This window comes from Equus caballus, chromosome 4 (genome assembly GCF_041296265.1).
Source record: "Equus caballus isolate H_3958 breed thoroughbred chromosome 4, TB-T2T, whole genome shotgun sequence".
Taxonomy (NCBI): domain Eukaryota; kingdom Metazoa; phylum Chordata; class Mammalia; order Perissodactyla; family Equidae; genus Equus; species Equus caballus.
In genome coordinates this window covers 14,204,775-14,231,084 of record NC_091687.1, presented here as the reverse complement: position 1 = coordinate 14,231,084, position 26,310 = coordinate 14,204,775, and the positions used below count along the sequence as shown (strand labels likewise).

The 26,310-nt window shown below is 40.3% G+C and overlaps 1 protein-coding gene across 6 annotated transcripts in view; it reads right to left on the bottom strand.

Annotated features, from left to right (window-relative positions):
- HECW1 (HECT, C2 and WW domain containing E3 ubiquitin protein ligase 1) overlaps positions 1–26,310 on the bottom strand; it is a 393,767-nt gene that overhangs the window by 178,947 nt on the left and 188,510 nt on the right. For all 6 annotated transcript variants that reach the window (XM_023638970.2, XM_014738981.3, XM_070265507.1 and 3 more), the window contains one exon: positions 7,238–7,332. In XM_023638970.2, the coding sequence (XP_023494738.2) occupies positions 7,238–7,332 (95 nt within the window). The remainder of the gene's footprint in view (positions 1–7,237; positions 7,333–26,310) is intronic.

Here is a 26,310-nt window from a genome sequence, read left to right as displayed (position 1 = left end):
TTTCTACAGAAAATCAGACTTGAAGAGAAGGTTTAGAACTAACCATTGGTGATCACAGAATATGATTTGGCGTTTTGCTTCTTGTACCCTAGAAAGGAAGGATGTAAACCATCCCTGCACTAAGGGAGCTGAAACGAGGCTGGTGGGAAAGCTTATCAGGGAACAACACCTCCAGACTGAGGACCCCAAAATGCCACTTTAGAGTGAACTTTAACCTCTTCTCCTAAAACTGAACAAATTTCTTAATGTTGGGCCAGGATGGAATCCAAACTTCCGGGGTCCCTCGAGTTGTGATGGTGGGCAGGGCCCGGGTAGATTCTCTACGAAACGATGCCTAACGTGGCTTTGACTTCCCTTCCTCTTCTTTCTCTTCTAGAAGCACAAGGCTACCTGATGTGTTAACCAAAATACAAATGTCTAAATGTCTCCCTGCTTTAGTCTAATCAAAACTTCAAAGTATTTTTGCTGAAGATGCACATGTGAGCAACGTGACCTTACACTCTGGGTGCAATTAGCATAGAAAAAATAAAGGGCTTGATCAGGAATCCTAGATACGGTGTGCACATGATTTGGTCCACTCCACCTAGAAAGCCTTCCTTCACGTTCTGGGCCTGCCCATCCTGGGTCTTCCCAGAGTTCCCTGTATGTCCACTCCCACAGTGCTTAGAATGGTCCCTTGTTATTGCCTGTTTTCTTGTCTCTCTCCCCACTGCTCACTTATTCCCACCCCAGGCAGATGGTTTCATGAGGATGAGGATTTAACTTGTTCAGTTTTGTACGCCTAGTGGTTAGCAGAGAAGAGCTCACTCATAAATATTTCCTGAATAAATAAATGAATTATTGAAGCCATAGGCTTCACAGGCTTTACAAAGATGTAAAAATAACTATGTTTGGAGCAAACTTCCAGGGTTGGGGATCAGAGTACCGCATGTCTTGGGGGAGCGGCGGGTACTGAGGAGGTGGGAGTGGGTTCTGGAGAAAGAGGATTAGAGGCAGCAGGCTCCGAGCACCGTAAAACAATTTGCCAGATTAGCAGGAACCAAAATATGGCTGTGGATTTTCAGCTCAAGAAATGACTTCTTATGCCAATATCTAACCACCCACTTCTCTCTCTCCCCCTTAGCAACTCCTTTCCCATTCCACCCTTGACTTTGTGCAATTGAGACAGTTCAAAGTTACAATAGTCAGGAGATTTGTAAAACACCTCCTTCCAAAATCATTCTAAAGCTCTCTAGTAATGTCTGAGCAATGTCGATCCTTAGTGTGTAAATAAAGCATGTGTGCAATTTTAGCTCAAGCACTCAAGTTTACATTTATTGCATTTTATCTGTAGCATTTGACTGACAGCTTCTACAAATCAAAATGTTTTCTTAAATTCTCCCCCAAGGAAAGGCTAACAGAAATATATATGAAGGAAAGAAATGAAAAATTAGACTGCTGTGCCATATATTACTTCAGACTTTTGTTCTCCTAGTGTAACTGGGATTATTTTATTTAGAAACTGATTTTCAGAATATTAGGGACTGAGTCACAGACTTTTGTCTCATCCTAGGACTGCGGATGAAGTTCCATTTTAGTGTCTGGTTTCATAAGTACCGGGGACATATTGCAAAACTAAATTATGAACATGTTGGTGAGGCAAGAGGCAAAACAGAATTAGTTCACAAAAGGCTCCTAGGGCTATTATAAAATCCTAGTCATAAAATAAATGTCGTGTCATCTTCCCGAAACGTCATGGGGCCAGGTTTCCAGAATTAGGACTGGAAATAAGGGCAGATTTAAGAATACGATTGTAGGGCATGAATCCGGTGAGATCATGAAAGGCTCAGTTTGACTAAATCCTTAAAAGGCTCTGTTTTCTTATGATTTATGGAAAATGGCTCTGAACTCTTCCCAAGTCCCTCTCTCATTGTGTAGAAGCAATTCTTGACATAACACAACTCATTCAAAATCGAAAATTATGAGAAAATAGCCCCGTGGGAAACGCTGCTGTCCCAAGGTTTGTTTAAGGCCACCTCTGACTGGGGGGCTATGAACCCACTGCCCAGAGTCTTGAGGCTCTCAATGCTGGGGTCCCTCCTTACTAGAGCAGTACAGTCCACCCCAGTTAAAAAGAGAAGATGAACTCTGTTTTCCTCCATTCATTTTTTGGATACTCCCTCTTGGTGCATTTTGGCGTGAAGATGAGTCTCCATGTGGACGCACAGGATGAAGGGGATCCTTTGATAAATTGGGAGACCTTCACCCCAACATTGATGACGTTATGACTGATGCTTATGAAGAGTGGCTTCAATCAACAAGTGGTCTTACCACTTCATCTCTGCCAAATACAAGGGCACAAGATCATCTATTGTGAAACCAAGGTGCCTTCCAAATTCATTGGCTTATGTCTAACAATTCTAGCTATGGTCACATCAGTCAGTGACCTGTGAATTAATGTTGCAACTAATTGGTTGGAGTATTTTCCAGGAAGCTTCATAACTTTAAAGTAGCTGTTCCATGGTCGTGACAAGAGATTTTCACACATTGAGGTATATGGGGTAACTTCGGGTTCAAAACTGATTCGGCTTGAACTAAAGAAGCCTGATTTATAGCCTATCAAACACACATCTGCTTTAACCATTAAAGTAAAGAATGCATTCTCTGAAGATAAGAATGCACACTTCCCCTCCTGCGCCCTATTGGTAACAGCCTATTGGTAATGCTGGGTATTAGTCTCTTTCCAGACATCAGGGTCCAGTTGATCTGCTAATTTGCAACTGAACACTTCTTTGAAACTTTGATGAATATGTATCCTGGGCGTGTTTAAAGGATGTTCTTTGTTCTAAGAAGGTATAAGAGGGCACTGAAAACCATGTTTCTCCGGACTGCTTTCTTCCTTTCTGGAAAAGGCCATCCCAGGTTATAATCCTGTTTGGCTCAAGTAAAACTCACCTTATCTCTTTTATCTATAGAATGGTTATTGGTTACTTTGTGTCGACAGTTGCTTTATTATGACTTAAAATATTTTTTGGAAAGATCTGCTTTTAAAATTCCCAAGACAAATATTACTATGGCTAAGCGTAACGATTTAGAGCTCAGGGGATAGTGATCACCTGTTTGTCAGTGCAGGAGACCCAGACTATTTGTGGAGGAAAATCTTGACCTGATCTCACCTTAGGGTATGAATTTAGGCTGTATTCCTAGGGAAATGTCCTACTGAGTTGCCTTTTTTTTTTTAGGAGAATGTCAACTCTACCTCTGCTTAAGGGTGTGACAAAGCAAATGAATCTGTGAACATGAACTTATAAAAAGATATTTCAAGTTCTGGCAAAGAACTTTCCTTTGAACCTACACTGTTCAATTATTATCAAAAGCTTGGCTGCAGGGGCACTGGGTTAAAGTGGTAGAAGAAGGAACGGAACCTGCCATGTTCATTTCCAATTTCTCACAGAAAAAGCTAGAAGTACAGAATATGTTAATAGATAGACACAATAGCAATGTGAAGGAAGGATGAGAACAACCCAGAATAACGAAATCTGTGAAGGAATTTCCACAAATTTTGATGTTGACAAAGACAGAGAAAGAAATACATTCTTGGACTACACATGGTCTGGCCCCTAATCTGGGGGACTCCTAACACTAGGCCCCAGAGAAGGCAGGAACATAAAGTCCTCTGTCCGCCCCTCACTCTGCTGGCGTTACCCCAACTCCTCAGGCCCAGCCTCCTGAACCTGCCAGAGTCATCCTCCAACAGCTACCGATCTTCTGTATGCAGAGGCTACCGTTCCCAGGCCTTAGCACGGCTGGGGACAAGGGAAACACGTGGTGGCCACTGTACTGCGAAGCGAACCCTCCTCTGGGAAAGTCTTGGAAATTAGGCGTGAGGAGTGGTGTGCTCAGGACTGGGAACACATCCTGAGCATAGTTACAGATGTGTCTGAATCTCCCACACTGTAGGAGAATCCAGCAGGCAGAGGGAGTGCTCTCATCCTGTCCAGAAGATGCCCACCCTACCAGGAGATGCCTGCCCCAGATTTCTGTCCCTTGATGTATAAATGGGGAGAGGAAAAAACGATCATGGGGCTTATTAAGAGAGCCTGCGATGCACCAGGGGAAGGTAGCATGGGCAAAAGTACTAAGAGGAAGAGCTTACTTTTGAAAAGGATTTTCTACACAAAACAGAAGAACAATGTACAACATATGCTAAGTGCTCCCAGTAAGATACAAACAAAGCACAGGGTGAAATATGGAGAAAATGAAATCAATCAGATGTTCTTTAGACCTAACACAATTTAGGTTTCCTTCCCTACCGGGCCTGTGGCATTTCATACCCCTGTGCCCTTGCACACGCTGTCCCTTCTGCCAGCCAGGCCTTACTTCCCTCCTAGGCCTGGCAAAGTCCAATTCATGCTGCCCGACTCAGCCTACGTGCATCTCCTCTGAAAGTCTTCTCAGTGGCTGCAGGTCCGTCCTCACTCTACACATCAGCACGATGGGTTTTCACACTCCAGCACCAGACATTTCAGATGTATTATCACTTAGAGTATGAGTTCTCAATGACAGGGCTTAAGTCCCCAGACCAAACTGCAAAGGCTTATTTAACCCAGAAGGCTGCTAGATTATACTAGTAACTGAACTGAGTTGCAAAAAGTGTAAGCTAGGTCTGATTCAGCCCCATCTCTGGATAGCCAAATGGTCACTTAGCCAAAATGATACTTCCCACCTGTCTCACAGATGTGCTGTGAAATCAACTAGAATAATGCAAGTAAAGCTCCTTTGAAAAGTGCACTGTGCTATAGAACCAGAAGGGCCTCTAACAGTTTAACCACTGTCACGCGCTGCATCACAACGTTTTGGTCAATGACAGACCATGTGCACAATGGTGGTCCCATGAGATTAGTACCACATAGCCTAGGCGTGTAGTAGGCTGTGCCATCCTAGGTTTGTGAGTACCCTCTATGATGTTCACACAACGACAAGTTCACCCAACCATGCGTTTCTCAGAACGTGTCCCTGTCATTAAGCGACATGCGACTGTATTGTAAAACCCAGCTGCGCGTTAAAATAGTGTCTTGCAGGAAACCGTGTGCTCCCTTCTGCCACTCCTCCAAGTGCTCCTCTTCCAAAAGGCAGCGGGAGGACTACTCTCTGGCCCTGGCATCACATAGCCTTCACGATTGGGCTCTCACACGTGTCGGGATTAAGAAGAGAAACAAAAGCTGACTGTGGAGCGTATATTAAAGCATCAACCCAAGTGTCTACTGATTTACACGAGAGAGTCATTACGGAGATGACATCAGGGCAACACAACACGTCAACGCGTTTCAAGCTGTCTGCGTTTTAAGTACAAGCACTCATGGAGTAACAAAGAGGACTCAGGCTGACAGAGAATCAGTGCAGTCTCCTGAAACTTCCTGTCCAACAACATGTCTGAATCACTTCATATGGTGTTTCCTCTTCTCAGACGTAAGTCCTTGTTTCTGGTGTCGGCAGCCCCTGGAAAGACTACGTTTGTTGACAGTTTATCCCGCTTCTATAGTGGGCTTGTCTAGAGTGCAACTCCACACCGTTTTCTGGGTAGCTGGCGTCTTGCTTTCTTTTAGGCTTACACTGGGTCTCTCTGTGATGATGTAGATCGCATTTTACATTGTTCTGAGAAGCAGGTTACATCTGGAGTCGCCAGTAGGCTGAGTTCAGAGGAGCCAAACGCTCCACAGAGCTTCCTCCAAAAAGAGCTTGCCTGATGATAAGGATTCGTCTGATTCCAAGGCTGGCCACACTCACAGCATCAGGCCTGAGCAGAAGGAAGTGAGGAACTCACCTCTCCCCTTCCAGCCTAGAGCCAACAGGCCAGTCCTAGCACTGGACAAGGTCTATCTTTGCTGAGGGATCAATGTGTCTGACAAGAAACTGTCTCATCACATGACTTGCTGTGCTGTGGCGGAGTCAGCCACGCCTGCATCTGGAAGGCTTTTCCTGCATCAGCTCCACTCCCCTTCCTGCCTCCTTCCTTCTCTGTCTGTGGTGTGTTCAACACCTTCCTGCTTTGCCCACCTTGCCTCTGGTTCAATTCAGCCCCAACTCCAGCTTCGCTGCCTCTATTTAGCTGACCCTTCTGCCTTAACCATTGGCAACACATTATCAGGACCTCCTTGGCTTTTCCAGGAACCCTCTTTTGAGGATGGCCCATACAAATAGACTCAGAAAAGTTTTGTTCAGCCTCCCCGAGTCAGTAATTTTTAACTTACGTGAAAAGGAAAAGGAATGCCATTTGAAGGAGATTTCAGCCAACCTAACCAGGTGGACTAAGAACTAAGATAAGAAGCACCACAAAGAGAAAAAGTCGACTGTAATTGAGGAAAAGATGGCATCTGTTACCACAGTACTGAGCAAAGCCACAAAGCAGGGAACAAAAGACGTGATTTCAACCCCTGATCTGTAATTAGCTGACTGTGTGAACTCAGGGACATGACTTAAGCTCTTTAGGTACAGTTTCCACATTTTCATAAGGAAAAAAAAAGGACCAGAGATTCTAGTCTTTTCTAGGCCCATCATTTTATAATTCTATGACTAAAATCAGTCGAAGACTATAAACTCTATTCCAAAAACTTATTTATAAGCCTAAAAAGAAATTAAAACATATGAAAATACAAACATTTAAAACCAAGGAATTAAAAAAAAATGTATTCCAAAGAAAGACTTATTATTCACTGCTATTAAGCATAAGTCTATTAGAAGCCTCTTGCTATCTACTGAAGTGTTATAACATTTCTCTAACAAAAAGCAGCATGCATTTTAATGTTTGCCTTCAGATCTTCTTCCTTTTTTTTTTTTGAGGAAGATTATCCCTGAGCTAATCCTCCTCTTTTTGCTGAGGAAGACTGGCACTGAGCTCACATCCGTGCCCATCTTCCTCTACTTTATACGTGGGACGCTTACCACAGCATGGCTTGCCAAGCAGTGCCATGTCTGCACCCGAGATCCGAACTGGCGAACCCCGGCCGCCGAAGTAGAACATGCACACTTAACCGCTGCACCACCGGCCGGCCCCCGGATCTTATTTCTTTTTCAGTATTTTGAGATGTGTTTCTGTCTGTCAGTCTACCTATCTATTCATAATCTAGCAATATATCTCCACATATGTGTGTCCACCCACACAGTCACTCACACACGCACACTAAAACATAAGAACAAAGTGGGAAAGTAAAGAAGCACCAGAGTTACGTCTGACCCAAGAGCAAGAGATGGGACTTACGGGAGCCGCCGAGTTTTTGACCGTGACGCTGGGGGTGGTGGCTCGCAGGGCTCCACTCACTCCGTGGTAGTATTTGAAGCAGATCTTAGTTTCAGCTGAAAGACAAAAATAAAACGGGACTGAGAAGAATAAAATATAACCCAGGAAGAGCAAGCCATGACCAGAGAGGACACCCACAAACTGGAACCTAATTCTTCCCAGAGGCCAGGCAGGCCACACCTGACAGTGCTGGTTCAGCATGTGGCCTCATGGACAAGTCTAACTTCTCTCTAAAAATGTGTCATCAAGATTTGTTTTGGCCTTAGCATTTTTGCACCCAAGTGAAATCCATTCTGTAGACTTCTGAGCATCTACCCTATTCCATTAGAGGTTATTGATCTTAGACCCTTAGTTCTAAGCTTTTAGGTGGTTTGGCGCCCAACACGAGTCTGTTTTTTCTGTAATTTACTTCATTGTGATTTGTATCTTGGTAATTTGTAGGAAGACTTTGAGAAGTTGTTGAAATACATGGATGGGAGGCATATTTTCTAAACTCTGGTACACATCAACAGTAACCTCTTTGCCTCACAATTTGTTTTTCTTCAAAGTTCTATAGATGGAAGCAGAAAAGATCGGGCCTCGGGGGAATCACTCTGGGTTTGAATTGCAGCTCCATGACTGACAATCTGTGAGACACTGAGCAAGTCACTTATCTTTCCTTTCCCCATGTTCCTTGTACAATAGAACTAACCATAATACCTGCCTCATAAGATGCTAGACAAGCAAATAAAAGTTCTTAGAATTCAACGAGGCGCTCAGTGAATGCTAGTGATGATGATGATGATTAGATGATAAGGCTAGGACGCCATTACTTTCTGGCATTTCATTGTGTAGAGGACAAAATCTGTGGCAAACCTGAGTTCAGGTCATTTGAAGGTGACCTGCTTTTCCCAAATGACTGTTTATAGGATTTTTTCTTTAGATCTGAAAAATTTACCGGACTATCTCTTAATTCATTATATTAATTTTCTTTGGAACAACATGAGGAATCTCCAATTTGAGATCCTGTTTCTCAAATCTAGGACTTTGGCTGCAATTATAATATTTAAAAAAATAATGTCTACAATTTTCTTAGCATGCATATTAAATATGACAATGAAAATATGGACAATGAAAAAAAGCATAAATAAAATACAAATCTTCTATGAGTGTTTTTTGCATACCTGAGAGTATAAACTTTATACAACAATACAGTTTGCTTTTTTTGAAACAACATTATTAAATAAGCATGTTCAATTACTTAAAACTTTGTAGATAACATTCCTTGTTCTGTGGAATCACTTAATCGATTTGTAATTTGCAAATATTCCCCTATTTTTGGAAATTTGGGCTTTTCGCTAAAAACGAATGACTGTTTGAAAATTATTTTTAAGTTCGAGTTTGCTCCCGAGGATAATGGAGCAAAAATTGCTAGTTACCTGCCCAACACCCATTCTCCCTTTCCTCCTTAATGACAGAATCTCAGTTTTGTTTTGGATGGTAACGTCCAGCTAAAGTACTACATTTTGTAGCCCCCTTTGCAGATAACATTTATGTTGTTTGCCATTCTTATTTTGGGGTTTCTGTTATTTGTAGCTAAACCTAAACCTAACTGATACAGAAAGGTTCCTTGATGTAGGAAATATGAATATCGCAATGTTCTTTCTTAGAAGACATGAATATTGTAAGAATTCTCCGTTCCTGCGGTCAAATTGCTTTCCGAAAAGCACTTTACGCTTCCACCAGAAAATGTAACTCTGACCATCTTATAAAATCCTTGCTAGCATTAAACAGTGATTAAAAAATAAGTTTAAAATAGTATGTCATTATTATTTTTATTTCATTCATTCGATTACTAGTGAGATTAAACATTTTCCATCAATTTTTAATTAGCCATTTATATTTACTCTTTTTCATCCATAGAATTGTAGTTGCTAGCCTTTCCCACTGCCTGGACAAGGCCTCCTGTGTGCTCAACGTTGGGTGGACATGTTCTTACCTTAGATGTGTTGATACCTTGCATCATTCTTCCCCTACAGTGACTCTGAATATCTGTTGACGGATTGCCTTTTAAGTTCTTGGTGGACAATCTTATAACCCAGTTGCCTGTTCTCCAAGACACCTCACCGTTGTCCCCACATTAGGTCTACATACCGAGATCCACTACTGTCTCAGCCTGAGAGGCAGATTTCTTGTAGGTTAGGGATCATGGAGGGACCCTGAGTAAAACAGTGAGCCACAGAGCTAGGTAACCACACTGAGTGGGTGTAGTTCAGAATGGGAGTCGCTCTGCCTGAAGGTGCCAGCGAGATCAGCATGGAGGGGCCAATGGCCTCGCCCAAGCTCAGTTGGGCAGAAGGAAATTTTAAATAACAGGTGACCTGAACAGGCACTACTCACTTTCCTTTCAAGGGAGATTATTCCAATGGCTTTGAGTAAAAATGGTCAGGGAGATTACATACAATCTTGTATTGCTTCTATCGCTAGGTGAGCAGATGAGCACATATTTTGAGCCAAGAATTCATGGAAACCTTCACAGCATGGTAATCTTCTGAGAAATTGCTGGCAAAAGTTTTTTTTTTTTCCTTAAGGAAAAGTTTTAATAGTCTGTTTCAGGATTTAGCAACTTGATTATTAAGAGATCTTCCTTTTGTTTAACCTAAATACTTTATATAATTTAAAATAATTTCCTATTCAAACTTGAAAGAGATATTAAATTATTTAAAATTTCCTCTTATTTAGGGGTGGGGTGTGAAGGGAATCCACAAATGTTAAAACACATGCAACAATATAATATATAAATAATACGCTGTACGGATTTTTAAAAACCACTTCATCTCACAAAATTCCATGCTACTTTGCTCTGCCTTTAGTGACAGCTACATTAAATTGCTCTGTTTAAGTAGCCCCACACTGAGTTTTTCCAGGAGAAGGAGACTGGGTATTATTTATCTTTCTATCTCCAGTATCATGTAACGTAAGGATCTTCCATAAATACCTGCTGAAAAATGACCAACGAACTATTGGTTCCATTTGATTGGCTTCACTGCCTTATTATTAACCCAGGAGCAGGTATAGCATCCTGTTGGGTCCTAATTCTTCATAGAGAACATAGATTTTCTATGGCCTAATATTACGTTACTTTTGGAATAGATTCAAGTATAGATAAGGAAATTGTCCCATTTTAGCTATTATTGCTCTCTCTGAGAAAAGTATCAAGGCTCAATGGCCAAGAAATATTACAGCATTGTTGGTTATTATTTCAGATACTTTATCTAAGGAGACCTACAGTAGTTCTAATCTTTCTCTGCTTGTCTAGTTAAAATAATAATAATTCAAAAATGCCGTCAAAGTTTGAACACAAAGCATCTATGTTATAGTAGTTTTCTTGTTTATTCCTAGTAAACATGTATGTAGTAACAGAAGTTTAAGAAGGCAAAGTGATCTGAAGAAAGAGGAGGAATGTGGGATTGAATAGATGTAAGTTCAATTCTTGACTCACCTCTTATTAACAGAACGAGTCACACAGATTCTCTGAGCCTTTGTGTTAACGTAGAATGGCGATGCCATTGCCAACTTTGTACATATTGTTTCATGTACAGTTGTACAGAGCAAATGGAATGTGTGAAGCCTAGCATACATGAGGTGGTCAACACATAGGAGTTTTACATGAGTTACTTTGCCTGTAGGTGATTGTGAGATCAGCATTTCTGATCATCAGAACTGTCCTGTATAGTTGTTCAGGCACATCCTACATAAAGGTGTCTGACCAAGGAGTGAGTAGGGGATCGAAATCTAGTCCATGCTTCACTCACCAGAGGGTGTAGGTCTTGCCCTTCCAGGAAGAGGTTTACAACTAAACACTGATAGGTTAATGGTGGCCCTGAAATAGGTCTCCTCATAACATTTTGGTTACTTTGGCCTGGCACATGATCTGTTTTCAAATTTGGGCAGGAGTGGCCAGCTCATTCACAAAGTGGAATAAAACTGAAGTTTCTACCTCTACAAATATGTATGTTTGCAGTTATAATTTTTTTAGCACATGTATTCAGAAAGTATAGACTGTTTCACTTCCCATATCACTTAAAGAAACAAAAACATTGTTGTTTTTCCCATCCCTTCTTGAGGGATTAGCAGGCCTGCTGTAGCATTTGAGACATCAGTATGCAATGACGGTAGCAGACCTGGCATAAGTATAATGTTCAATTAAATTTAAAAGTTATGACAAATTGGTCCTAACAGTTAATTAGCACTTAATATGCACCAGCCAATTCATACTATTTTAAAATTTGATCCTCAGAAAATCCCTGTGAAGTAGGTAATTATTATTAACTTTTTTTGCAAATACTTAGCACAAAGGCTGGCATATAACAAGGCTTCAACAAATGTCATCTATCATTCCTATTTTACATCTAAGGAAAATGAGGCCAAAATGTAAAGCTGCTTGTACACGGTCACACAGGGAATTCATGGCAGCCAGGACTTAAGCAAATAACTTTTCACTTGGTGATTTGTCTTTTAAAAATTTTGAATAATTCAAGATTGTTGGCCAGCTAGCAAAAGCAATCTTCCACGTGCACTACCAGGTAATTCAGAGAACATCTAGAAGAGCGAAAAACCTGGAAATCAATCTGCCTGAAGTAGGGTTGCCAGATAAAATATAGGACACTCAGTTAAATTTGAGTTTCAGATAAACAGGGAATAAGTTTTTAGTATAGTCTGTCCCAGTTATTACATGGGACAGACTTATAAATAAAAAATATTCATTAAATATGCATAGAAAATATTCATTGTTTATCTCAAATTCAAATTTAATTAGAGGTCTTGCAATTGTTTCTCCCTAAAACTGGAAATCCTAGCCTGAAGGCATCAGAGACCTAGTGAGACAATGGAAAATATTGAGGACAGATCCAGAAGAAGAGAACTCGGAGATGAGCCCAGGATTTGGGGTGGCTGTTTCCCCAGCGGGGCTTGTGTTGATTCCAAAAAATGCAGCTGAGAGGCCGGGAAGGTGAAGAGAACTTCTGACAGACTTGCAGGGCTAAGAAGATAACACTTAAGAGTTCAATGCCTGCCAAACAGGAGGACTCTGGTAAATCCTTCAGGATTCAAGGTGGAACCCTGAACAGTCGAATAGATACATTATTGAGAAATATACCAGCCCTAGCCCTTCAAATCATCTCAAGTCTTGAAATTCAACGGAGGTTATTCTGGATTGCTACCTATAGCTGAGAAGGAAATGCAAATCCTCTCAGGAAGAAAATAACATCACTCTAAGCCTCAAATTACTTCTACAAGTTTTCATTTACAATGGCCGGTTCTCAATTAATGCCGAGACAGGGCGATGTAAAAAGCAGCAATAGAAAGAGCAGGCGTTATGAGCAGAATCATAAGGCTGACATTGGAGTTATCAGACACAAGCTTTACTGAACATATACTTAAAACATTCAAGGAAGTAAAAGCTAAGATTGAAAATATCAGCAAAGAATGAAGTCTATAAAAAAAGAACCAAACAGAAATTCTGGATCTGAAAAACTACGGTTTTCAAATAGTATACTCAACGGATGGATTTAAAGCAGATTAAACAAAATACAGGAGAAAATTTAGGGAACTGGAACATAGGTGAGAAAAAAAAAATCCAGAATGAAGCATACAGAGAAAAGGATGCAAAATATAGAAGAAAAGTGAGAAACATATGGGATACCAGGCGGTGGTCTAAAATACGTGTAAATTGGAATCCAAAAGGAAAGGAGAGAGACAGTGATGCGGAAGCTAAAAATTCTCCAAAAGTTATTAAAGACGTTGAGCCATACATTCAAAAAACCCTATGAATCAAAAAAGAACACAGCAGCCAGACATCACTGTAAAACCTCAAAAAAGAAGAAAGAAATCGCATCATCAGCCAATGAAGAAAAGAGCTAGATTACTTTCACAGGAGCAACAATTAGACTGACAGATGTCATCTCAACATAAACAGAAACAATGGAAGATAAAAGAGCTGAAAGAAAATAACTGTCAACATGGAACTCTGCAACCAGTAAAAATATTCCTTGAGAATAAGATGATTACTCGTATTGCTATCCAGACATTGCACAAGTTACCAGCACCTGAATATCTGAAGTTCATAGCACGTTTTTAGCTATCTATATATTACGTCTGCAATGCAGAAATGCCCAAATGTGAAATGTCTTCCATTGTGAAGTCACTTATTTGTGCAGAAAGAAGCAAGTTATCTATGCAGTAACATTTGATACCAAGAACAAGAAACTTTGATCTAGTAATATTTCATTTACAAAATAGATGTGAGACAAATGGAAACCACATCCTCAAAAGCCAGGAAAAGCAATTTTAACTCAAGAAGCTACAATCACTGTGAAAGAGTCAGTGTCAACAGTTATCCAGGAAGAGTAATGGAAAGTACAGCATCTTCAAATGCTCAAAAAGATCAAAAAGCAATGGATAATCAGACAGAAATTAAATTTTGAGTCTGAAGAACATTTAGCTTCAGTAAGAAGAATTAGCATGAGCAGTATTTTCAAAGAAATAATCCACATTACTGGTATAAAACCTTAGGCCCCCTAGTCTATCCTACATGGCAATATGCTCATTTGTATTTGGTTTTTTATTTAAAAATATGAATTAAACGGATTTTAAGAAATAAGTAGCTTAGAGAAAGGCTGTGACTTTTGATCAAAACAAAAGGAAGCAGGTCCGGCCCCATGGCCAATTGGTTAAGTTCATGTGCTCCGCTTTGGCGGCCGAGGGTTTCACCGGTTGGGATCCTGGGCATGGACATGGCACCACTCATCGAACCATTCTGAGGTCATGTCCCACGTAGCACAACCAGAGGCACTCACAACTAGAAGATACAACTATGTACTGGGGGGCTTTGGAGAGAAGAATAAGAAAACAAACAAACAAAAGGAAGGGTGAATAGCTTCCTAATAAATTGGAATAAATGGAATGAGTGTTCGTTGACAAGGCATCTGACGTTGAAGATTCCACTATGTAGGTAAAGATTTAACATTGGAAAGTTATATTAGTTTAAAACTGATACTGCCTGTTGGATCTAGTTAAGGTAGAGTTTTAAATCTTCTTATGCATAGGGCCCTGGTTTTGGACCAACAGCAAAATGAAGCAGTCACCTTTTATACATGCTTGTCCTGTTATATTAAGTTTTAGCAGCTTGTATCCAAGAACTCATTCAAGAGAAGAAATTATATAAGTTTAAAAGCCATATTAAGTTGTACCAAAAAAACCTTTGCTCTACTATAAACAGCTCTGAAAAACATGGTGTTTTTATTTTGTACTTAAATGATATTTTTGTAGTAAAATTCTCATTAAGTTAATATATGACTCTAACAGAAAAAATAATCTTATTGCATTACATAATATCACACTGATTTGTCAAAATTTTGTAATTTGGTAAAGATATCATTTTAGTTGGATTTGCACTTCCAGAAGTGATTTAGAATGCTGTATTATGGACTGATTACATTAACTTTGTAATTTGACAATAATTGAAAAAAATAAAGTCATAAATTTTGAATAAACAGAGATGTTTGCATCCTCAAGCATTTCACATTTGCCTAGCTTATAAAAAGTGCCATGTGATAAAGTTCTATTTCTCTAACTGCTAAATTATGATTATCTGAGTGAAAAATGGTTAATTGCAACTGTTTTGAAGCAATTGTGATAACTGATACATGTTTTTTTATATGAAGAACTTTATATCATTTGACTAATTTCCTATTTAGAACAGCAGCATAAATCCCGGGTTAATGCTTTCAGATATGGTACCACAGCAAAAGTGGGAGATTGATCAAAATGCAGCATTATGTGAAATGATACTAGAACTCTAATTTATGGGAAATACTTATTTAAGGCATCAGAGAGCCAATTCCAAACTCAAAAACAATCCAATAAATGTATTTGTTTCCTACTTCAGTGCTGGTTATTATCACCCCCTAGGTAGTGTTTCTGATCTCTGGGATCATCGCATGTGGAGTATTTGCTAAAAGGCAGTTAACAGACTTTCTCTTCCTGCTTGGACAGAGTAATTATAGCAGATTAACACTTCTGCTGCCAACTAGATAAGTTGGTTTTAAAACAAAATGTTTAAGGCACTGCAGGAGAATGGAAGCAACAGGGACTGCAAATTCTAGACAAGTGAAAAGACTGGTGAGATGAGCTGACAACATACAGCGCCTTTTCCCTGGTGGCAGAGAAACAGCAGAGCTGCTGATGGCCATGTGGGGCCTGAGGTACAGAACTAGAGACCCACAATATCCAGCTGGCTTTCCCTCAGACATTTGCTTAATCCTGAGCTTTTAAGGCAAAACACTGAAGCTGTAAATCATGAAAGCATCTGAAAAGTAGAGGCAAAATCTTCTGTCTTAGTACTGAGGAGACCTGGCTGAGAGACGGGCAAAGGACGGCTGCTGGTGAGAACCCAGGGTCCCCTTGGAAAGCCCTAGAGATGGGTCCACAGGAACAGGGCGAGATAGAGGGAGGCTGACACCTACCAAGCCTGGACTACACTTCATTAAGCTTACCTCTCATTGGGCCAAGGCCATTAGCATCCTCATTACTTAGAGAGGCAAACCCTCTCTAGGGGAAGATGCCATCACCAAAGTCTCTAGAGTATTTCACACCCAATTTATAGTGATCAATAGAAAATTACCAAGTATGGTAAGAGACAGAAGCAAATGACCAAAAGCAGGAAAGAAAATGGAAACTGGATCCTGATATTGACATCATTAAACAACCACTTCAAAGGAAACTGATTTCTATATGCAGAAAATAGATAAAGTGTAGACTTTGCCAGAAAACTAGAACCAATAGAAAAGAATCAAATGTGGATTTTATTATTGAAAAACAGAAGAGCTGAAATTAAAGCTCTATAATGGTTAGCGTCTATAATGGGGTTAACAGCAGATCAGATATAGCAGAAAAGGATTAGTGAACTGGAAGATGGATTGATAGAAATGATCCAGACTGAAGGAAGAGAGAGAAAAAAGGATGATAAATACAGAGGTGAGAATTAGGGACAGACAGGACACAATGGAATAACTGGAGTTCCAAAGAATCAGGCAAAGCTGACTTTGGGGAAAATGAAAGTTTATCATCAAGCTTCAGCAGAAAAACAAAAATCACTCTTAAGCACCTCACAGTTAAACTGCTGAAATCCAAAGAGAAAGGGAAAAGTCTTAAAAGCATCAGAGAGAAGAGTGATGTCAGCAACACAGCTGAGTGAGCTGTTTCCTTTATCTCTCCTGCTTTGAGCTACAACTAAATGGACATTCATTGACCAACAGAGGATACCCACACAGCACAACAGGACACTTGAGAGACCCATGCAGTAATACATCTAAAGGTGGATGGACTGGCTCTCCAGAAAGTAGTGGAGATAGGTGAGCACTCCCCAGTCCTTCCCCAGCAGCCCTGTGCACACCCACAAATGCTTTCCCAACTGGTGTAAGCGCCCATAGTACCACTGTGGTCCTGAAAGTGGGAACATGCCTTGGCATGACTGTAGGAAGAGGCAGCCCCAAGCCCATGTGTATGATTGCTTTCTCAGACAGTGGGAGAGCCCATTGCGCTGCTGCAGTCCCAAGGAGTGACCCAGAATCAGACCCCACGAGTAAGCCCCTGCCCTCCAAGCACAGTGGCCAGCATAACCACAAGAAGAGATGATGGCAGATCTACACACCAGTACAAATGTTTTCCCAGCCAGCACAAGTGTCCATAGTACTACTATGGCCCCACAAGTGGGAACACACCTAGGCACGACTGTGGGAAGACGTGGTGGTAGCCCTGAGCCCACATGTGAATGCTTTCTCAGCCAGCAAGAGAGCCCACCATACTGCTGCAGTCCCAACAAGTGGCCTAGGCTGGGACCCCCATGAAGAAACCCCATCCAACAAGCACACTGGCTAGCACAACTGTAAGAAGAGGCAGTGGCAGGTCTACAGAGACACATGAACACTTTGCTGGCTAGTGTAAGCACCCATAGTACCACCACAACTTCCAGTAGATGGGGTGGGATCAGAAACACAGCTCCTGCTTCCCCACAGAAGGAGCAGGTGGAATCTGTGACCTGATACCACCACAAATGCACCAGCAAAAGATTAGTTCATCAAACACCGTGAGAAACTGCAGCAACAATTCAGAGAAAAAGGAAATAATTCTCCAAAATCCAACCCTAAAGTCACAGAAATTTATAATCTAAATGACAGAAAATTCAAAATAGCTCTCATAAAGAAACTCAATGAGTTACAAGAAAACTCAGAGAGACGGTTGATGAGCTCAGGAACAAAATTAATGAGAAGAAGAATACTTCACTGAAGAGATTGAAGCCACACACACACAAAAACAAAGCAGAAATTCTGGATATGAAGAATACAATTAGTGAAATAAAAAATAAACTAGACTCCTTAAAAATAGAGCTGACATTATGGAGGAAAGAATTAGTGGCTTAGAGGATAGAAATAAAGAAATGCCACAGGTTGAGGAGGAGAAAGAACTAAGATTTTTAAAAAATGAAGGAATTCTTTGAGAAATATCTGACTGAATTAGGACAAGCAACATAAAGAGTATAGGTATTCAAGAGGGAGAATGGAGGGAGAAAGGAGCAGAGAGCTTGTTCAAAGAAATACTAGCTGAGAACTTCCCAAGCCTGGGGAAGCAACTGCACTTACAAATTCTTGAAACCAATAGAACTCTTAATTACATCAATGCTAAAAGAACTTCACAAAGGCATATGCTAGTAAAACTAGCAAAATCAACAAACAGGAAAAATATTAAGGGCAGCAGGCAGAAGAAAAGAACCTACAAAGGAACGCCTATCAGGCTTTCAGTGGATTTCTCAGTGGAAACCTTACAGGCTAGGAGAGAATGGAATGATATGTTCAAAATACTGAAAGAAAAAAACTTTCAGCCAAGAATATTACATCCAGTGAAACTATCCTTCAGATATGAAAGAGAAATAAAAGCTTTCCCAGATAAATAAAAGCTGAGGGAGTTCATCACCACTAGACCTCCCCTACAAGAACTGATCAAGGAGGTCCTCATACCTGGAACAAAAAGGCAAAGGTCTACAAAGCTTTGGGCAAGGAGATAAATAGGCAAAATCAGAAAACTGTAGCTGTCTTTCAGAACACTGAAGCAAATACTTAATTATAACTTAAAAGATAAAGGAAAAGAAGCCATCAAAAGTAACTATAAAGACTTCAACTTAGTCACAAACTCACAACACAAAACAGGACAAGTGGTGGTAACAATAATTCAGAAGGGAAAGAGGAAAGGGATGGAACCTGCTTACGCTAAGGGAGATAAGAAAATGGACTATCACATCTATGAGATTTTTTTTATAGAAACCTCATGGTAACCACTAAACAAAAAATCAGAACAGAGTCACAGTTAATAAAAAAAGAGAAAACTGAGAAAACCTCCACAGAAAACTACCAAAATGAAATGGCAGTCAGAAATACAAAGGAAAAGAATCAATGGAAACATAGAAAAACCAGAAAACAAGAGATAAGATGGTAGTATTAAGCCCTTATATATCAATAATCTAAATCTAATCTAAATAAATAATTACTCTAAATGTAAATGGGTTGAATTCTCAAATCAAAAGATTTAAAGCAGTTGGATGGATTAAAAAACAAGACCCAACAACTTGTTGCCTCTAAGAAAAAAATCTCAGCTCTAAAGACAAACACAGGCTCAGAGTGAAGGGATGGAGGATGATACTTCAAGCAAATGGCAAAGAAAAGAAAGCAAGTGTTTCCATACTCATATCAGACAAAGTAGACTTCAAGATATAAAAGACAATCAGAGGAGCAAAAGAGGAGCAGTATACAATGATAAAACGGACATTCCACCAAGAGGACATAACACTTATGAATATATATGCACCTAACACAAGAGCACCAAAGTATATAAAGCAACTATTAGCAGACCTAAAGGGAAAATTAACAGCAACAGAATAATAGTAGGGGACCTCAGCACCCCACTTACATCACTGGATAGATCCACAGAAAGTCAAGAAGGAAATAGTGACCTTAAATGAAAATATAGACCAGATGGACTTAACAGATATAAAGAGAACACTCCAACCCCAAGCAGCAGAACAGACATTCTTCTCAAGTGTATGTGGAACGTTCAAAGATAGACCATATGTTGGGAAACAAGGCAAGTCTCAATAAATTTAAGAAGACCGAAATCATATCAAGCACCTTTCCTGGCTGCAATGCTATGAAACTAGAAATCAACTAAAAGAAAAAAAACTAGGAAAATCACAAATGAGTGGAGACTAAACAACATGCTACTGAACAACCACTGGATCAATGAAGAAATCAAAAGAGAAATTAAAACATACTTGAAGACAAATGAAAATGAAAATACAACATACAGACAGTTTTGGGATGCAGCAAAAGTGGTTTTAAGAAGGAAATTCAGAGTAATACAGGCCCCTCCCCCCCAACAAACAAGAAAAATCTCAAATAAGTAACCTTAAATTGCATCTAACAGAACTAGAAAAAGAAAAAACAAAGGCACAAGTCAGCAGAAGGAGGGAAATAATAAAAATTGGAGCAGGAATAAATGAAATAGAGACTAAAAAAAGAAAACAGTAGAAAGGATCAATGAAACTAAGAGCTGCTCTTTGAGAAGATAAACAAAATTGGTAAATTCTTAGCTAGACTCACTAAGAAAAAAAAAGAGAAGGCTCAAATAAATAAAATTAGAAATGAAAGAGGAGATATTACAACAGATACTACAGAAATACAAAGGATTATAAGAGAATACTATGAAAAACTATATGCCTACAAACTGGATAACCTAGAAGAAATAAATAAACTCATAGACTCATACAACCTCCCAAAACTGAATCAAGAAGAAATAGACAAACTGAATAGAGTAATCACAAGTAAAGAGGTTGAAATGGTAATGAAAAACCTCCCCAAATCAAAAGTACAGGACTAGAAGCCTTCTCTGGAGGATTCTACCAAACATTCAAAGAAGATTTAATATCTACACTTCTCAAACTGTTCCAAAAAATTGAAGAAGATGGAGCACTTCCTAACTCATTCTATGAGGCCAACATTACCCTGACAGCAAAATCAGACAAGGACAACACAAAGAAAGACAATTACAGGCGAGTATTGCTGATGAACATAGATGCAAAAATCCTCAACAAAATATTGGCAAACCTAATACAGTAAAACATTAAAAGGATCATATACCAAGATCAAGTGGAATTTATACCTGAGATGCTGGGATGGTTCAACATGCACACATCAATCAATGTGATACACCACATTAACAAAATGAGGAATAAAAATCACTTGATCATCTCAATAGATGCAGAGAAAGCATTTGACAAGATCCAACAGCCATTTATGATAAAAAAACTCTCGATAAAATGTGTACAGAAGGAAAGTACCTCAACATGATAAAGTACATATATGACAAAACCACAGCCAATGTCATACTTAACAGTGAAAAACTGAAAGCCATCCCTCCGAGAACAGGAACAAGACAAGGGTACACACTCTTACCACTCCTATTCAACATAGTACTGGAGGTTTTGGCCAGAGCACATATTCAAGAATAGAAAGAAATAGAAGGAATGAAAATTGGAAAGAAAGAAATGAAACTCTCGCTGGTTGCAGATAACATGATTCTATATACAGAAAATCCTAAAGAATTCACCAGAAACTATTAGAAATAATCAACAACTACAGCAAAGTTGCAGGGTACAAAATTAACTTACAAAAATCAGTTGCATTTCTATACACTAATAATGAACTAGCAGAAAGAGAGGTCAAGAATACAATCCCATTTACAATCACAACAAAACAATAAAATATCTGGAAATAAATTTAACCAAAGAGGTGGAAGATCTATACACTGAAAACTATAAGACATTATTGAAAGAAATTGAAGAAGATATGAAGAAATGGAAAGATATTCCATGATCATGGATTAGAATAAATTAAAATGTCCTTATTAGCTAAAGCAATCTACAGATTCAATGCAATCCCAACTAGAATCCCAAGGACATTCTTCACAGAAATAGAACAAAGAATCCTAAAATTTATATGGACCAAGAAAAGGCCTTAAATAGCCAAAGCAATCCTGAGAAAAAAGAACAAAGCTGGAGGCATTGCAATCCCTGACTTCAAAATAAACTTCAAAGCTATAGTAATCAAACCAGCATGGTACTGGCACAAAAACAGACAAACAGATCAATGGAACAGAGCTGAAAGCCCAGAAATAAAACCACACATTTATGGACAGTTAATCTTTGACAAAGGAGCTGAGAACATACAGTGGAGAAAACAAAGTCTCTTGAATAAATGGTGTTGGGAAAACTGGACAGCCACATCCAAAAGAATGAAAGTAGACCATTATCTTGCAACACACACAAAAATTAACTCAAAATGGATTAAAGACTTGAATGTGAGACCTGAAGCCATAAAATTTCTAGAACAGAATATAGGCATACACTCTTTGACATTGGTCTTAGCAGCATCTTTTCAAATACCATATCTATTTAGGCAAGGGAAACAAACAAACAAAATAAACAAATGGGACTACAACAGACTAAAAAGCTTCTGCAAGGCAAAGGAAACCAGGAACAAAACAAAAAGACAACCTGCCAACTGGGAGAAAATATTTGCAAATCATATATCTGACAAGGGGTTAACTTCCAAAATATATAAAGAACTCATACAACTCAACAACAAAAAAACCCAAACAACCCAATAAAAAAATGGGCAGAAGATATGAACAGAGATTTTTCCAAAGAAGAAATACAGATGGCCAACAGACACATGAAAAGATGTACACCATTACTATGAGAGAAATGCAAATCAAAACTATAATGAGATACCACCTTTCATCTGTCAGAATGGCTATAATTACCAAGACAAAAAATAACAAATGTTGGAGAGGATGTGGAGAAAAGGGAACCCTCGTACCCCGCTGGTGGGAATGCAAACTGGTGCAGCCACTATGGAAGACAGTATGGAGATTTCTCTCAAAAAATTAAAAATAGAAATACCATACAATCTAGCTATCCCACTACTAGTTATTTATCCAAAGAGCTTGAAATCAACAATTCAAAGAGATTTATGCACCCCTTCGTTCACTGCAGCATTATTCACAATAGCCAAGATGTGGAAGCAAGGCAAGTACCCTTCTATGGATCAATGGATAAAGAAGACGTGGTATCTATATATAATGGAATATTACTCATCCATAAAAAAAGACAAAATCATTACATTTGCAACAGCATTGATGGATCTCAAGGGTATGATGTTAAGCGAAATAAGCCAGACAGAGAGAGACAAATACTACATGATTTCACTCATATATGGAAAATAAACAAACACATGGATAAAGAGAATAGATTAGTGGTTACCAGAGGGGAAGGGCACTGGGCGGGGGGGGGGGGGGGGGCGGCTGTATGAAAGGGGTAAAGGGGCACATATGTATGGTGATGGATAAAAATTAGACTACTGGTGGTGAGCACAACGAAGTCTATAAAGAAATCAATAAATAATAATGTACACCCCAAATTACACAATGTTATAAGCCATTATGATCTCAATAAAATAAGCGAAACAAAAGCACATCAGAGAGAAAAAAACACACATTATCTTCAAAGGAAGGACAAAAAGGCCAGTAGCTGACTTTTCAGAAGAAGGGAAATGGCATTCCTAAGTGCTGAAGAAAATAATGGCTCTCCCAGAATCCTATACATCTCGTGAAATTATTCTTCAAAAGTCAAAGTGAAGTAGTGACGTTTTCAGACAAACAAAAACTGAGAGGATTCATCACCAGTAGGCCTGAGTTAAAAGAAACGGAGCTCTTTTCTTTTAGGAGGAAAATAATCCCAGACAGAAACAGATGTGCGGGAAGGAACGAAGAGGAACAGAATGGGTTAAAATGTGAATCAAGCCCTGCTTCTTGATTTGGGTGCTGCGTACGTAGATGTGTTTACCTTCTGAAAATTCATAAGCTCTGCATTGAAATGTGTGCACTCTTCTGTGTGTGTGTTGTGCTTCAGTTTGAATTTTACCAAAACAAAGCAAAACAAAAACTGTTTAGTGGGAAATTTCAATGCATACATAGAGAAGAATAGCTAAAAACCAATGAGCTAAGCAGCCGTCTCAAGAAATTAGAAAAAGAACAACAAAATAAACCCAGGGAAAGAAGAAAGGAGGAAAGAATAATAAAAATAAGAGCAGAAAGTCATTAAAGAGAAACAAACACACATAGAGGATCAAGAATACCAAAAGCTGGTTCTTTGAAAAGACTAATAAAATGAAAAATCCCTAGTGAGAGGCGGAAGGCATGAGTAACGAGTATGGCAAATGCCAAGGGAGCCTCGCATAGCTGCTGGCATCTTAGCAGTCTTCCCTTGGGGATGGAGCTGGCTGAGCTGTCTCTCAGCCTCCCTGGGCCTTCTGGCCGGAGGCGGGGATCCCAGAAGATCCTCCAAGGCCAAGTACAGGAGTGGCAGTGACACCACAAAGTCTAGGCTCTTCTGTGCCACGTATTTTTATCCCTAGTCCTGGATTTCTAGGGTAGGTCTCTGCATTTCGGTCCAAGTGGAGGGAAGGGTCTTGGTTGGTCAGATGCTGGAGGACTGAGTTCCCTGGAACTGAGATGGGACACAAGACAGAAGGCCACAGACCAACAGACTGTCATATTGAAGAGCTCCAGAAGGCAGAGAGCACGGCTCCTGGCGCGAAGGGAGGGAGCCAGATGGAGACCCTTCCCCATATCCCGGGCTGATTAAGAATGTCTTGAGCCAGCTCTTGACCTGCTGGAGAGTGTTCCAGAGGTGTTTTTGGGAAGTATGTACTTCTCTTAGATATTAGCCAACTTTGTCTTGCTACTGGACTGCTGAGGCCGCCACGTGGGATGCATGACAAGGTGAAATCCTCAGGGGCGGGCTTCCCTGGCAAGAAAAACAGAAAGCTGCGCAAGTAGAAAAGGTTCCTCTGTCTTTGCTTCCCTTTTCCTCTCAGGATGCCTCTCTTCTCTCCCTGCCCAATCCTCCCTTAGATTCTAGGAGACATCTCACAATGGATGCTCAGTCATGACTAACTTAGCTGCATAGTTAGGGGCTTAGCCTAAGACCATAGTTTTGACCATAGTTTTATGTGGGGAGAATCTGGCAGGCTAAGAACCCTCAGATCTGCAGTTCTGGCCGGAGAGCCTGCCTACTGTTTTGTCTCCCCGGCATGTGGGACATGGTAACTCAGAGCACGTGTAAAAACACCAGGCCATCTGGCATTGGCTGCTGCTTTTCCCAGGGGCAGCTGAGTCCCACCTAGGCTACAGCAACTGAAAGCTGAATCCCTCTAAGGGATCCCTGACATCGAAAAAGCTGCCTTTACAGCAAGCAAGTTCTTTTCCTGAAAAAGGAACACTGCACTCCATTGGTGTGGGATTTCAGGAAAAGATAGTATTTGCAGGCTTGGAATTTACTGGAATTGTCTCTCGGGAAAAACTTGTTTCTGATTTGGAGGCACTGATCTTGACTACATGGCTGAGCGGTGGAGGCCATCCAGGAAGACAGTCTGCAGACATTGAGACGCCAGTGATGGGACAGGTTAGTGTCAAGGCTGTTGGAGACAGGTGATGACTGAGGCACACAGGCCAGCCCGTAAAACCCAGGCACTATGAAGGCAGGGTTAATGGAGCCTGCCTTTGCTCAGCTGGCAGGGCCTCCCTTTCCACCTGTCGTCTAGCATGCGCAGGCCACGGAACTGGAAATTTCAGCATCTTTTCCAGCTAGGCTCAGAGATGAGTCTATGCCAGAGGACCAAGAACTGTCCTGGAGGAAAGCGTGCGGGGGTGGGAGAGGTGACAGAAGACCCTCACACACACCAAATTCTGGCTCCTGCTTGTGTGAGAGGTGGTCAAGCAAGAGGAGCAACCTCATTAGAAACAGTCCTGATCAGACACAAACATCCCAATATTTAAATATTCCCTTACTTCCACACATCGTCTAGGTGGCAGGAATCACAGGCTTTATGGAATTCTTCCTACCATGCATCCAGCTGAGCTTGCACTGCCAGCCTGGCACTTCCGATAAGCTTCCCATTATCCTCCCACGTTTGGCACAATGGGTCTCCGGACCCCTTTGCAGATTCCCCGCCTCCTTTCCAGCCTCTGTGGATAGCAAGAGTGAGCTAATGACACTCTTGTTACTCTGCGCTCTGCCAGGGACCTGCTGACAGAGGGCGCTGCAGGGGCTGCGTGGACGGAACTCCCGCAAGAGGTCCAGCTGGAGGGACCGAGCTGGAGACTCAGAGAAAAGTCTTGCCCAACACCAGCCCTGGGGAGGAGCTGGGTCTTCTTTCAAGAGTCCGTCTCTTGTAAGAATTTGCTTTGTGCGGTTGTAAGGTCACTTTGTCCGTGTCAAGTACCCAGAGCTTCCATTGAACTGGTTCTAATATTTGAATGTTCATTTTCTACATTGAGTTTGCCTGAAATGTATTTTTCTCCCATCTGGGAACTGCCTGTCATTAGGCTAGTAGGAAGGATGAGGTCTAATCGAAGATTATTTTGACTATTATTTCTTTTCCAAGTTCCCATACTCTTTGTGCCTATTATTGTTTTTTCCCCCAAAGATTGACATAATCTACTCTTCCCCCTCTGAAAAATATTTCATATTCTTTTAATACTTATCTTTTCCTTTGTTAAAGGGTCAGCCAAGCCTTAAAGGTTTAGCTTTCACTAGAAATTCCTGTTTTTTGTTACAGAAAACATACTGTAAAATAAGCCTCTTTTTTCAGGGGTAGCTATTACTGGCGACAGAAAGAGATTAAGAGGTTTCAAATATAAGGAATAGAAGTCCCCTGAACAGGCTTTGAATTTGTAGGTTCGAATTTCTAGAGTTTGTATAAAAATAGGAGTGTTTCATATATATCATTCTCTGGTAGAGTGTGCAGTATTTTTAACTGTGTTTTCTCCAAGGATATGGGAGGCATAATGACACAATTCCTGTCTTCTAAGACGAGTTCTCTGGT